General features: G+C 39.7%; 1 protein-coding gene across 1 annotated transcript in view; it reads left to right on the top strand.

The window, feature by feature from the left end:
* nbas (NBAS subunit of NRZ tethering complex) overlaps positions 1-14,277 on the top strand; it is a 262,175-nt gene that overhangs the window by 100,293 nt on the left and 147,605 nt on the right. Inside the window, exons 31-33 of the mRNA XM_066676307.1 lie at positions 2,136-2,248; positions 7,094-7,207; positions 9,986-10,099. Coding sequence (XP_066532404.1) covers positions 2,136-2,248; positions 7,094-7,207; positions 9,986-10,099 — 341 coding nt within the window. The remainder of the gene's footprint in view (positions 1-2,135; positions 2,249-7,093; positions 7,208-9,985; positions 10,100-14,277) is intronic.

Below are 14,277 nucleotides of genomic sequence, written 5' to 3'. Positions count from 1 at the left end.
CCCCCCCTCCCATCCCCATGTACTACTCCCAGCTGAAGGAGGTGAGCAGCACTGTGTTCTACCACTCGTTCATTGTTATAACTTCAGGGGCTCAATGGGAATTTATTTTATTATTGATTAAAATAAATTAAAAAATACACTCTATTTAGATTTCCACACCCTGCTGCTAAACAAAAGCACAGACCGTCATGTCTGCTGGTGTGTGTTGGTTTTTGCCTGGTCTGATGCTGGTTTATCTGGTCACCAACAGGATGCCAGTGCTGGTTGTCCAGCATAATCTCCAGAACATAAGCATAGCATATGCTGATTTAGCTAATGTCAAGCCAATGAAATTGAAAACCTGAAATACAGTCTTCAGAATGTTTCATATACAGGGTATCAGTCTTTCATCCAATGCTACACGTTCTTTAGCGCTGGAATATCCTGGGGTGGTGGGGCCCAAAGTGATATTATTTTCATGAGACCCACAATCCCTAGAGTTGCCCCTGAAATATTGTATATGATCTAGCTGAATGAAGAAGCCCCTGTTGTGCTTATATGTGATGGTAGTAGTGTTCATGTTTGTGTGGCGTTTATTTTACTGGAGTCATTGAGCTCCCTTATTATGGCTGTGTAATAAAACAGGCCTCTGTGTAAACACTGAGAGGGTTTAGTAAGCTCTCTAAGCTGTTTGAGGGCTATTTTCAGTTGGCTTTGTTTCTCCAGAGTGCCCGTGTCTCTAATGGAGTGCAGTAAATCTTGGACAGTAAGCATGAGTGAAATGACGTCCTCTTGGCCATTACAGGAAATTTCACAGCTCTGTTGGATTCTGTCCTGAAGAGGCCCCTGTGTTGCTTTTGTGGCGTTGTATTTTTTTTTCTCACCTCTCCACTCTCTTTAGACATCTCAAGTGAAATGTTGTGTCTCTCTGTCTGTCAGACCACCTCTGTGTCACAGTTGGTTTACCGCAACAGAAGAGAGGACAACCTGTCCATCGCTTCTCATGTTGTTTAAGACTAATCACAGCAGAGAACAAGAGGCTGTGGTGTCTGGTTGTTGGCTTGCTTGAGGTAGCCACTTTGTTGGAGTAGTACAGTCTTTCCACTATTTCTTCTGAAATTAAAGCTGGAGTAGGTGATTTTGCAGAAACCAGTAGTCTTCTTCCACCCTATCTAGGGCACCGTGATTAGGGCACCGTGAAAAACCATTTATTCTGGGCTTTAGTTTCCAATGCTGGCAGAGACTAGACCCCATCTAGCTCACACTTGGCGTGGACCATGATGAATTCAAACTGTGCAGCTGCTCCAGGGTGTTCCATTTTGAACATCCCAAAATTCCACTCAGAGATGCAACAGAGACCAGTGCAACCAAATGTGTAAAGCCTCGTGTTAAAGGAGGTCACGGATCTAAACGTGTCAAACGGAGAATGCGAACTGTCTCATATACAGAGAGGTTGAAGTACTGAGAAAACAAATGGAGGTCAATTAGACTAAATCTGAACTGCCATCTGGACAAGGAGGTCACAGAGCTAATTCTATACGGTGGAGGCCAATGGAAGTGAATCTGCATTGCCATGTTAGAAGGAGGTCATTCACAAAGTTACTGCTGCTCATCTTTACAGTCGTAATTTTTTTAAAGCAACACTATTCCGCACTAGCATTTTCACCTTAAAATTACAGCATCAAAGTCATTGAGATGCTTCACTGAGTTCAGCACTGCAGAAACTGCACTATGCAATATTTGGAGGTTGGCATTTCTTGTCTAAGTCCACAATTAGTCGAATTGACCGATTATATAAAGGGCATCTACAATGCTTTGGGAATGTTGGTTATCAGCATTGGTTTTTGGCTAAAATTTCCCTGTAAGTGTGCACTTCTTTGCAGCCTTTCTATATTAATCTATGACCTCTTCTATACTCAAGCCACTACAGATGCAGTTCCAGTGACATACATTGTGTATATTTGGTCCTGAGATACCCCTATGTAACTTCAGCAGATATTACACAGTTTTCTGTATTAGGGTGTATTTGGTGTAGCATAGTGGCTCAGCAAAGAAGCGTTCAGACTCACTGCTACACCAACAAGAAAGACTCCTGACACAGCATTCGAATTGTCTCTCTGGGTACGAACATCAGTGTGAAATGTTTGTGTTCTCAGGTCATGTCTGCAGCTGATCTCTGATTGCCCTCCTCCTATCCAAGAAGAACTGGACCTCATCAGCGCCCTCTCACAACTGGAACACTTTGGCGTTAAAGTCCTGCCTTTACAAGGTGAACCGAAAACTGAGCATTTTCTTTACAACATTCATAAGAACTGTTTAAAGGCTGCCATAAATATTTTAATCAAAATTTTGTATATTGTACTTTTATTTATCTGGTTATTTTTGGTTATAAAAAGGATTTATTTATATCCAGCAAAGGGCTGGACAATAATGCAATATCAATATATATATATCACAATATAAAATGTTTCAATTCCAATGATATGATTTTTAAACACATTTTCAATATTTCAATATATACATTATTTATGGCATCCATCACTGACTGACATTCATCACAAGGCACTGGCGTCAGTTCATTTCATAGTGCATAAATATTAATATTGACAAAGCCAAGAGGTTTTTGTTTGATGGTAATGTCATGTTTCTCGTTTGTTCTTTTTCTGTGGCATTTATGTTGTTCATATCTGTATCAGAATTATACTGTATTGACTGTAATTAAGATATGTGTCATGATATCAGTTTTGGCCAAATCGTCCAGCCCTAACATGGCATTTACTAAACTTGAAATACTCAGTGGTGTAATTAATTAATTTTATTTCATTTCAATTTATTTATTTATTTATTTGTTCATTCATTCATATTTATATATTTATTTATGTTGTGGTTTTTTTTTTAATTGTAAGGTGATGACATGTTCTAAAAGAAAGAAAGAACTCAAATTAATGTTTACTTTTATTAGACTTTTATAATAGTGATCCCTCGTTTTTCTCGTTCCAAGGCGAAAAACGAATTTCCGCGAAGTAGAGGAAAGATATATTTTTTTATGTATTTAACGAGTATTTGGACTTTTAAAACCCTCCCTGTTACTGTTAACAACCCATCCTTTGCATTAAACAGTCGTTCTCTAATGTTTTTCAGCTGGAGCTACATGTGACATCCCACCAGTTTCTTTAATAGAGTCATTCCTAAGCTGTGATTTAGCCTCAGTAAATTTCACTCGGATGTGGACATGAACAACACATGTACTGTACATAAGAAATACTTGTAAATTATATATTTTGTCACTTACAGGCCCAGTCTAATACATGTAAATAATAAAAATACTTTTGGCTATTCGTCTTTCACGGTTTTCCTAGATTTTCCCTCAATATCCGCGATATAGTGGTCATAAGCCCCTTGAAAAAACCCGCGAAAGACGAACCGCGAAGTAGCGAGGGATTACTGTCTATTTTGAAGGAGGGAGGAGTGGTGAGAGTTCATTATAAAAAAAAGAAAAATACTACTACATTCTAAAGTGAGGGGAATGTGCAGTGAAAGTTTATAAAGTTGCACCGTGGCAAGAAGAGGTACACTTTGCAATTTTATGAAGTGAAGCTATAATCATTGAAGTTGCGCAGAGGCTAACTGGGAGCCCACTTCCCAACTACGGCACAGTCCGTGACTAGAGAAGGAGAGAGACTTCGGAGTAGTAGGTAATTGGTGTGGTGTGAGACAGTGTATATATAAGTGTAGTTTGTATGTGTGTTAATGTTAGTGTCTTTGAACAAAGGGTGTGTGGTCTTCTCTTTGTGTGTGCTGCTACTTTGAAGAGAGACAGCTGCAATCGGGCGACTGCAGAATTGTCGATTTTCTCACTATTACTCTGGAGTGCAGCAGAAGTGCAGTGACTCACTTGCATTTTGTGGATAACACAGAGAAAATGTAAGAAAATGATGATGATTATGTCCTCTGGTTGAAATGCTAGAAAGGTTTGGCATTTAGGAAGACTCATCATCTTTCATTACTGATACGTATTAATCTGTCCTCAGGGAATCTCATTCTTTTCTCTCTCTCTCTCTCTCTCTCTCTCTCTCTCTCTGTCCCTTCATCTGCTCTTTCTTACTCTCTGTCTCTGCTGTGTATCAGTTCATCTGTCAAAACTCCATCCCTAATCTCTCTCTCTCTCTCTCTCTAGCTCGTTCGCTCTCTCTTTTGCTCACTTTTTTGCCCCATTAGCTTCCATTGATTGTACTCCATTAGAATGATTGTACTCTTAAAAGAGAGACGCCTCGTTTTCTGAGTTTAGTAAATCATCTTTTCCTTATCTGTAATGGTCTGGGCCACGGAGTTCTCTCCACTTAAGTTCTTTTCTAAGACAAAACAAGCTAAATGCTGCAATAAAGCCAATAAAACTCTATTCTTAAGCTGTTCTCACCTTCACCAGAGCCCATAATAGGATAACAGTGGGGAGTTTTATTTACTTATCCCTAACCCTAACTCTAGCTTGCGTTATAAGCCTTAAGAAATATAACCACGCTTGTACTGTGGAGGTTTAGTTTAACATTAAACATTGACACATTACAGTAACAGTACTGTCGAAAAATGTAATACATAAATGATAATTACATAATACATTATTTGTACTGTATCAACACTTTGCTTCGTTTGTAAACGCTAGGTGTCAAAGCTTATAGTCAGTGCCTTGCAGTCGTTAGCCGTTTCTAAACTAGCAACATTTATCTACGGCCACATTTTCTCTACTGGCACAGCTTTGGCTTTCAAGGACAATGCGGATTGACACCGTGACACTTCAACAATGATAACATAGCACTAACGGAGCTACCAATGAACAAAGACCTGGTTGCTACTTATTATGTTATATTCACTCTCTCTGCTGTAAATATTCAGACTCTCTTTTGCTCTGTGCCTGGCCTTATCGGTCCCATCTGCCTCCTCATGCCCGCAGAAGTTTGAAACTATTTCTGTTCTGCATTCACCAGCTCATTCCTCAGGGAAGATCCAGCTAGAGATGGAGAGAAAGAGGAACAAAGTCTCACATTAATCTGTGCGGCAAATACCCTTGCAGGTGCACGCTCTGCGTATCGTGCATTTAACAATGTGGAATCAGTTTGTTTTATTTATTTATTTATTGTAATTACCATTTTACATTACTGCAACATAGATATTATAAACGTAATTGTGTTAAAAAGTACGAAAACATTGATGTCCTCTTGGGTGGTGTGCTGTGCAAACCTTAAAGATATAAACAGAATGCAATAATATGTAAAGCATATCATCGCTGTTCATTTAAAAACATGCATCTCCTTTTTTGTACATATTTATTTTACGACAAAACTGGATCACAGCACTGTGTGAAACTCTCATGATGAACCGACCAATAGAAATGCTCCAAATTTGCTTGAAATTAATTCTTTTATATTGTCTTCCACTGAAATGTAAGTTTTTTTTTTTCCTTCTTCTTTAAAGTTGCTATTTTGGGAGATACATGTTTTTGATCGGATAGCGACGATATATTTCATAGATTTTAACTCAATGTTGACTTAGTTTTGAATTTGATGCGAGGCAGAAGGTGGAGCGGGGAATAAGTGTGGTACAATTGTAGAATTTGTTTAAATAAAATAATAATATAAAATATTCATTCATTCATTATCTGTAACCCTTATCCAGTTCAGGGTCGCGGTGGGTCCAGAGACTACCTGGAATCATTGGGAGCAAGGCGGGAATACACCCTGGAGGGGGCGCCAGTCCTTCACAGGGCAACACAGACACACACATTCACTCACACACTCACACCTACGGACACTTTCGAGTCGCCAATCCACCTCCCAACGTGTGCTTTTTGGACTGTCGGAGGAAACCGGAGCACCCGGAGGAAACCCACACAGACACAGGGAGAACACACCACACTCTTCACAGACAGTCACCCAGAGCGGGAATCGACCCCACAACCTCCAGGCCCCTGGAGCTGTGTGACTGCGAAACTACCTGCTGCGCCACCGTGCCGCCCTAATATAAAATAAATATTTATACATTTATAACAGGTCAGTGACATCATTGGTTTTAAGAACAGCACTTCACAGATGCTTAGTCTTTCAGAAATAATGATGGGGAAGCTGCAGTAAAATAGTGCAACAATTCAAGAATAATGTTTCTCAACTTAAAATAGTAAACAACTTGGGAACACACTTTTCAAAGTACACACTCTTTTGTATGTCAATTTCAGTATTTTGTAAGTCATCTTAAATCATATAGAGCTCTGTAAATGAGGCCCTTTGAGCTGTGTTCATCACATCAGTGTTTAAAGTATGCACAGTAATCTCAAGTCATTTTTGTGAAATGCCCCATTGCAAAGAAAATAAGGAACGTATTTTTTACAATGAAAGTAATGGGACCCAAACATCAGGAGAGGTTTAATGCTTATAAATGTCTGCATAGAAGGTTGTTACACAAAAAGGCTCTCTCTGATCTTTTTTTCATGATAATTTGCTCTAACATTAGTTTAAAATGAAGATAATGGCAGAGGGTTACACACTGTGCTTTGTAAAACACTAGAAACGTGCATTTTGCAAGGTTGACACACACACACACACACACACACTTGAGCCTGTGGGTCTGGGCTGTGTGTGTTTGGCAGGTGCAGATGATGAGTAGTCAGAGTGTGTGTGAGGCTCAGGCGTGGCCCCTGCTGTGTCCCCTGCAGGAGCCAGTTCTTTGTGACTCAAACCTTCAGGGCTCCTGAGGCCAGTTCTTATCCAGATGCTCAGTACTTCAACTCAGTGCTCAGTCAAGCATCACAGACACCAACACGGCCGTCCAATTACCAGACATCACTCCACCATCACTCAATGCTCCTCAGAGGAGCACCAGGCCTGACCCCAATCTGTTTCTGCATTGGTCTCATGGGATTTGTAGTCAGATACTAATGTTGTGTGCTGTTATAGGTCAAGAGAATAGGGCTCTAAAACCTGAGTACTTGACTCCATCATCAACCCTTTAAGGTTATTATAACCCCACATAAAAGGCTTGGACTGAATGTCTAATGTAGTATATTTGCATTTTTGATTCAGCAAGAAATACAAAAAAATTAACCCCCTCTCTCCTTTCTTTCCAGTGCGTTTGTGTGAAGACCGACTCTCACTTATAAAGGAGTGCATCTCGCAGTGTCCTACGGCCTACAAGCAGTCCACTCTGCTGCTGGAGCTGGCTCGGCTACTGCGCGTGGCAGGTAACACCTCAGACGGCGTCCGGATAACTCACTACCTGGCTATTTGTAACGTCAGTTCATTTGATCCATTACTGATGGAATAGACGCACGAAAACACCTTTATCTTGGCCACCGGTGACCTTCAGATGTGGTCTCCAAAGCCGTCACGCACCCTTTTCAAAGTCAATTCCGCTCCAATAGTGAAGCTGTCACAAGCAATCGGACCACCACTCGGAACAGCTCTGCAGAAAAACATCCCAAGGCAGATTTAACACTCCAGGCAGGTGCACGCAACCCGATGTGAACCGTTGCTGCAGCGAGCACAACCCCCGCCCGACGTGGAGGTGTACGTTTCAACACCCACCCGAGAGCAGCTCCTCTCTCGTTTGCTTAAACACCGCTAATCTGTCCGCTCAGCTCTGAATGCATAATTCACACAGCGCCTTTTGTCTACGCTCCCGTCAAAAGGTGAATAAGAATGAGTCGAAATGGAAGAGACGATCCGAAAGGCGGAGCGGCGCCTTCTTTTGAAGACGGCTTCTTTTGAAGGCTGCTGGAGAATAGGAGTGGGCCAGTGCTTCATGAATCAAAAATGGAGCCAGGATGTGAACTGGCATGTGCAAGGCTGAATCACTAACACAGACATGTTAGCATGATGCTGAAGGAGTCACAGCAGGTGCCATACCATGCTCTAGAGATGATAAAGCATACACAGACTGACCGAGGGGTTCATGGGAAGTTCACTTTGTCTTGTTTACCAGACCAAATGTTGTACTTCTGCTCGTTTTTCAAATCCTTCCGTAATTCGAATGTTTAACTGCGTGCGATGCTCATTGGAACACATGCACAGAGCTGATCAAAGGGGAGATGGAAGATCAGGGTTGATGCAGACGTTGCTTGCATTCAGATAATTAATAGTACTGGATGCATTTAAGATTTTAAGCTGGCTTGCTCACACATACACATGCTCACTTACTTATGTCTGTGAATTGTGGGGACATTATATAGACGTCCATTCATTTTGGGGAGACTTAACTTCTATAAGTGCTTCTAGCTTAACACAACATTAAAACAAGTCTTCATTATAAAATTCGGAGATTTACATTGTGGGGACCGGCTTGTTGACTCAAGACATATGAGTCCCCACAATGTTGGTCCCCAACAGGTTTTGGTCTGTACAAGGTGATATTTTCCTGGTACATACACTCACACACCCACACACATGCACATGCACACACACACAATATTGTATATGTGAATTGGGGGGATATTACATATACTTGCATTCGTTTTGTGGAGACGTACCATTAACTTGTCCATAAGTTCTAGCAGTTTAACCCTGACCCGTACCTGAACTTATCCTTAAAACATCTCTTCACCTTAAAATGCAGTGATTTACATTAAATCACACCTTAACATTACCCTAACGTTACATTAGCAGTACCAGCTCGTGGATAAGGAAGACAAGTCCCCACATTGTGAGTGTGTGAACAGGTTTTGGTCCCCACTATGTGACACATTGCTGACACAAACACACACACACACACACACACACTGACTCGAAGTAAACCAATCATGAAAGTTTATGACTCATTCCAGAAATGGAGACTCAAGGCGGTGACTCAGACTAGAGACTGAAAACTAATTTAAATTTTGGTGCAAAGCAAAAACACAAACCTGATTTAATTAGAACCGACAACCTTATAACATTGTTCTCTGAACCAAATAATACCAGCTCATGGAGGGGGGTCCCTTTACCCTATTAATAAACTGGGTAAAAGGAGAACAGACATATTATACAGAGAATTAATCAGATTAAACAGATGGTGCGAGTAGAGGTTTGTACCTAATATATTGGCTGGTGTGTGTAAGTTCTTCCAGTCGTTTGATCTAACCGTTCAGAATGTATTACTTGACCAGGAGGGGAAAAAAAAAAAAAACATTTATAGTGTGATAACTATGAAGCCAGCAGTGTTAGATGGATATAATATGCATATGATATTGTATAATGATTTGTCTGCTTCGATATTTGATCACCACATTTCAGCTGTGAGACATTGTTGATGTTGAACAGCTTTCTCAGTCGTCTTTCTCAGACATTAGAGATAATTTGTGCTATTTGCATATTACTTGTCATCATGAACTTAAATCTGACTTTTTATTATTGAAATCTTCAGACTTTGGTGTAAAAGAAAAGGCTGCGGTGGGTAGAAGACTCCTGCATCAGCTCTGATATCTCTCCCCCGACGTCCATTCGCTCTTTGATCAGTTATACACACATTTGTATGAAAAACGCCCCGATCCGTGTTTTGATCATGCGCTCTCTAGATTAATTCATTTACTTACTTTGGACAGAGATCAAAGCTGCTGGAATAGTGCTGCTGTTGATGTGAGGGAGGAAAGAAGAAAAATGCACTAAGCATCTCAGCAGTCATCCAAGAAGTTATCAAGGAAAAGAGTAAATGTCTTGGGGGAACTGTATTTTATTGCCAAACAAATTAATATTTTGGAGCTGTGAGTTTCTCAAGCACCCTTTTGGAATATTTAGATCGAGGCAGATGTTTTAAGGCTTATTTTCTGCTTTATTTCTTTATGTTGTGGGGAGAAAACAGCTTATCAGCTGCCTCTGATCTTATATGTTTATTAGTTTGCAGCATATTGACTTACCGGTCCATTATGCCGGGGAAAAGCTTTCGAGGGGAATCGATTTCTCAGTCCAGTCCGGTGTTGGTGGCTGTGATTGCAGTCTGACAACCTTTCTGAAGCTGTGTGTGTGTGTGTTTGTGCTTGTATGTGTAGGTGATGATGAGGCCCGGAGGAAGGGCCAAGTCCTAACCCTGCTGGCTGAGCAGGCTCTACACTGTCATGACTACAAAGCCTCCTATATCCACTGCCAGGACCTGATGGCTGCAGGTAAGACTTAGATATCAGTAAAAGCCACTACTTTTCTCTTCCAGCAGCTCTGCAGGCTAGCCATATCCAATTTAGCCTCCTTTCTACAGCACTCCATTTTGCTAATGTTCTCTCTGCAAGTAATCTGAAGGACATCTTCAGTATTGTCCCCCTACTGTCCACACCGAAGGCAAAAACTTATCTTATTAAATAGCTAAGTGGGTGGAAAAAAATAAAAGAAGTAAATTTTCCTCTTGAGCTTTTCCTCTAGGTCTTCACTGAGGTAAAATAGTGAAGACATGCAGCTAGTCATACCCACACATGTTATTACAAAGCAGAAGGACTCCAGAAAGCATATTATTGCAACTGATGACTAATGGGAACTAATGGAAACCCATCAATTACACACTCTTAGCCCTTTTCCACCAAAATAACTCTGGCAGTTAAACTGGTTCAGTTCATGTTTGGAACTGATGCTATCCAGTTATTATGGGAACCAATGATACGTTATCAGCTGGGCGAGTTATCGGGTTTACCCTGTTTCAGTGTTGCTGTGGCTGAATTCTGTGCCAGAGCCAGAGATAAACACATAGGGTCAAGGCAGATTCATGTGTTTTCACGGTTTACAGCAGGGTCAGTTCATAGTGATATATTATACCCATGTGTCAATGTTGCTGAGCCGTCCTACTGAGCTTCAACAGTGAGAACAGTGGAGAAAATGAGCCAGTTTGCCTCTTGTCAGGCCCCAGAAAGCACACAAATGAAGCACATCCCGGATTTATTTGCTTTTATTTATTTAAATGACATGCTGTAAATGACCCATCCACCTCCACTGTGTTATGACACTTTATTTGACACTCTGTGCTCTTTCTGGAACTTCTTGATCTCACCACATCCACTGTTTGCGGTGAAGAACCAGCTGTTTTTTTGGTTCAAGTTGGAAATGACTCAGGGAACCAACTTATGTAGGTGGAAACACGCCGAACAGTGCCAGATTATGTTCATGAACAAGAACTGAGCACATTCTACATTGACTGGTACGTGTATGATGTAACAGTCATATCATTTATAAACAGTAAATAATGAGTTTGAAACAAAGTGCTAGGTAGCACTTTATAACTTGTTCAGCACTTTCAAAATTTGAGTGTCTATGTATATCGCAGCTTAAAATGTAAAAGGTACTCAAGTAGAACTAATGAAGACAAGTTCAGACACAGAACACGTCTTGGCAAAATAACTTCATTTGAGATGATTTTCACCAATCTCTCCAATGGAATGTGTTGGACATCTTCTGTATTTCCTTTCTGTCTTCTATCCATCAGCAGTGGTGGACAGTAACAAAGTACAGGGGGTCCTTGACTTACGACGTTGATCCATTCCTACGTCGCGTTGTAAACCGATGTTCTGTGTAAGTCAGAACATATGTACATATTGTACGTAAATAATATACTGTAAACACTTATCCTGTCCCAACACCTATCCTCCATTCCTTTTTGTTTGTGTGAGTGAAATTTTAATGTCAGGCCCGGACTTGCCATTGGGAGAACCAGGAGATTTTCCGGTGGCCTGATCTGGACGCTTATAATTAGTTAAACAGCACAGTACCGCTTGTGAAAACACAAGGCTTTCCATTCAAAGAATTATATTATAGCGAAATATCAGCAGAAGAAAATGCAAATTTAATTGTGATTCCGTCCACTTCATTTTTGTGAAGAAAGACTAAAGCTCCGTGATCAGGGGAATGAGGGAGATGAAGAGATATGAGTGAGGTTTTCTTTGATCAGAATAGTTTTTACAGAAGTCTATACCAAAAATAAACTTTATATAAAAAAATTTAGATTTAATGTTTATATGTTGGATCTAGTTGTTTCTGCTGTATAACTTGTAAAGTAATGTTGTGTCGTCTCTGACTCTAAAATACGAATATCATGTGGTGCCGGTATAAAAACGGAGCGGTTCTAAAGTGTGAAGAGCACAGAAAGGGAAGGAGAGTTCTTAAAAATCTGCGAACAGAAGCTTAATCCAGTGCTCCGGTACACACTGTGCGCAACAAGCCAAAACATAATTCAGTGTATGTAATAGTGGATATAACATCATTTATTGCATTTAATCTTTGGCCATTTCTGCAGTGTTGTTCTGTATCAGACTAATTAAAGACTGGGGAACCAAGAGTGACACTAGAGTCTTTTCACCAACAATGTGTTAAGCATGAGTCTTGTTACATTATAATAATGATAATAGAAATTATAATAGGACATTAGAGCCATAATGTGTCATGGCAATTTTACTTTCAATACTTCAATTGTGTGTACATTTTGTACTTCAAAAAGTGAAAGTACACTTTTGTACTTTTATTCAAATGGATATCTACAATGAGGACTTCTACTTTTACTGGAGTAATATTTCACTTTTACTCAAGTACATGGTTTTTGTACTTTGTCTACTCTCCATCAGGACAAAAAAAAAAAAAAAGAAATTATTTATATATATATATATTCTCAGTCTCATTAGAGGAATGGCTCAGTGAATAATCAAATCTACACACTTTTGCCCTTAGACTAAAATGTAGTCCAGTGTAGACAGCCAAGATATATTTACTTGATTACATTGGCATTGGCGCTAACAATGTAACCCCTGTTTTGCTCTAGAAGAGATATGGCACACAAGACAAGCCACAACTGATCTACGACACTGCTATTTTAGAACAAATGTGCCCATGCTGTGGGTTTTTTTTCTGAATGTGATGGGCTGATTCTTCATTTTTCTGATTGACCCATCCATTTGAGAGTTCGCTCAATAGAACACAAACTTTCTTGAGATTTGCACTAAAACCACTGATTAAATTAGAGTTGTGGGCCTTTATTGCATATATTTACATTTCATGTTTTACATTAACATTGGTAAGTGTCACTCAAGACCCAACACTGTGCGTTGTAGTGTAAAAAGAGGCAAATTATAGAAAACTAAAGCCAACATTTAGGCACTTTAGTGCCCAACTTCAGTAAAGAAACAAACTTCAGATACAAAATAAGTCATTATAGAATTACTTACTTTATTTAAAATAAAGGATCAGGCTCCACAGCTCAGAAGTCTCAGGACTGTAGACTTTCAAGGAATTAATGTAGTATTAGGGCAGTGGTCACCTTCAATATATCCATCGAGCAAGGACCCCCCATCAAGTTCAGTCTTAATAAAGAAATAACTCCATAACGTCAGTGTAGCGCTGAAGAAGTTAACAAGACTTGGCTGATTGTCTACTTTTGGGGTAATTTCTATTAGGTTTTAATACCAAACCATGCCTTTAAACTTCTTTCTAGACTCCTCCTGCTTTTAATGGCCTATGTGCATGTGATTTGATTGATGTCTTGCGTATTTTCCCTCTGGTGTGTTATATCAGTCAAGGCTAAAGGAAAAAAGCTCAATCTGATTAAGCAGAAAGGTCATTAGCCCCAGCACCTCCAAGACCAAAGTCCTTTATGTGGCCCTGTGGACAGAAGTTTCACACATTACTGACAAGTCAGAGTGTAATTCAAAGGTCAGAGCCATAAAGCCTTTGAAGGATAGTTGAGGCCTTCTGCAATAAGGTATATCCATTAACTCCATTATCCATTAAAGTTCTGTTGTGATGTGATTTGAATAATTGCTTTGTTGTTAATGGTTATGCTGTGTTCATAATTTCAACTTTGATTTTATTTGGGCAGGACCCAAATATGATGAATTATGTATTGTCATATTTTTATGTCGGTTCATTTGGCCAAAACTGTAAACAAAAGCACCAACAGAGTAAATGCGCTACGTTTCATTTAAATAGAACTAAACCTGCCAATGATGACTATGATCCTACCACTTTTCCACACACTCTTAAAAATAAAGATGCTACAAAGTGTTCTTTGAGCAATGCCATAAAGAACCATTTTTGTTTAAAGAGCTGAGTGTGAAGAAACTTGTAAAGGTTTAAAAATCCATTACTCGATCTTAAGGTTCTTTAACCATTTACATCTTAGCAAAAATGGTTCTTTATGGAAACAAAAGGAAGTCAAAGGACTTTTTGTAGTAGGGGATTTTAATGTCAGTTCTGTGATATGCTTTGATTAAAAAATATCACACGGATCAAACGCAACAGCAGCGTTCTCCCCATGTATTAACAAGCTTGGTCAGTATGACCTGTGTTGGCGCCTTTTCTTATAAATATGGGTGAA

The sequence above is a fragment of the Hoplias malabaricus genome, chromosome 7 (assembly GCF_029633855.1).
Source record: "Hoplias malabaricus isolate fHopMal1 chromosome 7, fHopMal1.hap1, whole genome shotgun sequence".
NCBI classification, from domain to species: Eukaryota; Metazoa; Chordata; class Actinopteri; order Characiformes; family Erythrinidae; genus Hoplias; species Hoplias malabaricus.
The sequence above is the reverse complement of the archived record's forward strand: the minus strand, read 5'-3'. Positions and strand labels throughout refer to the sequence as shown.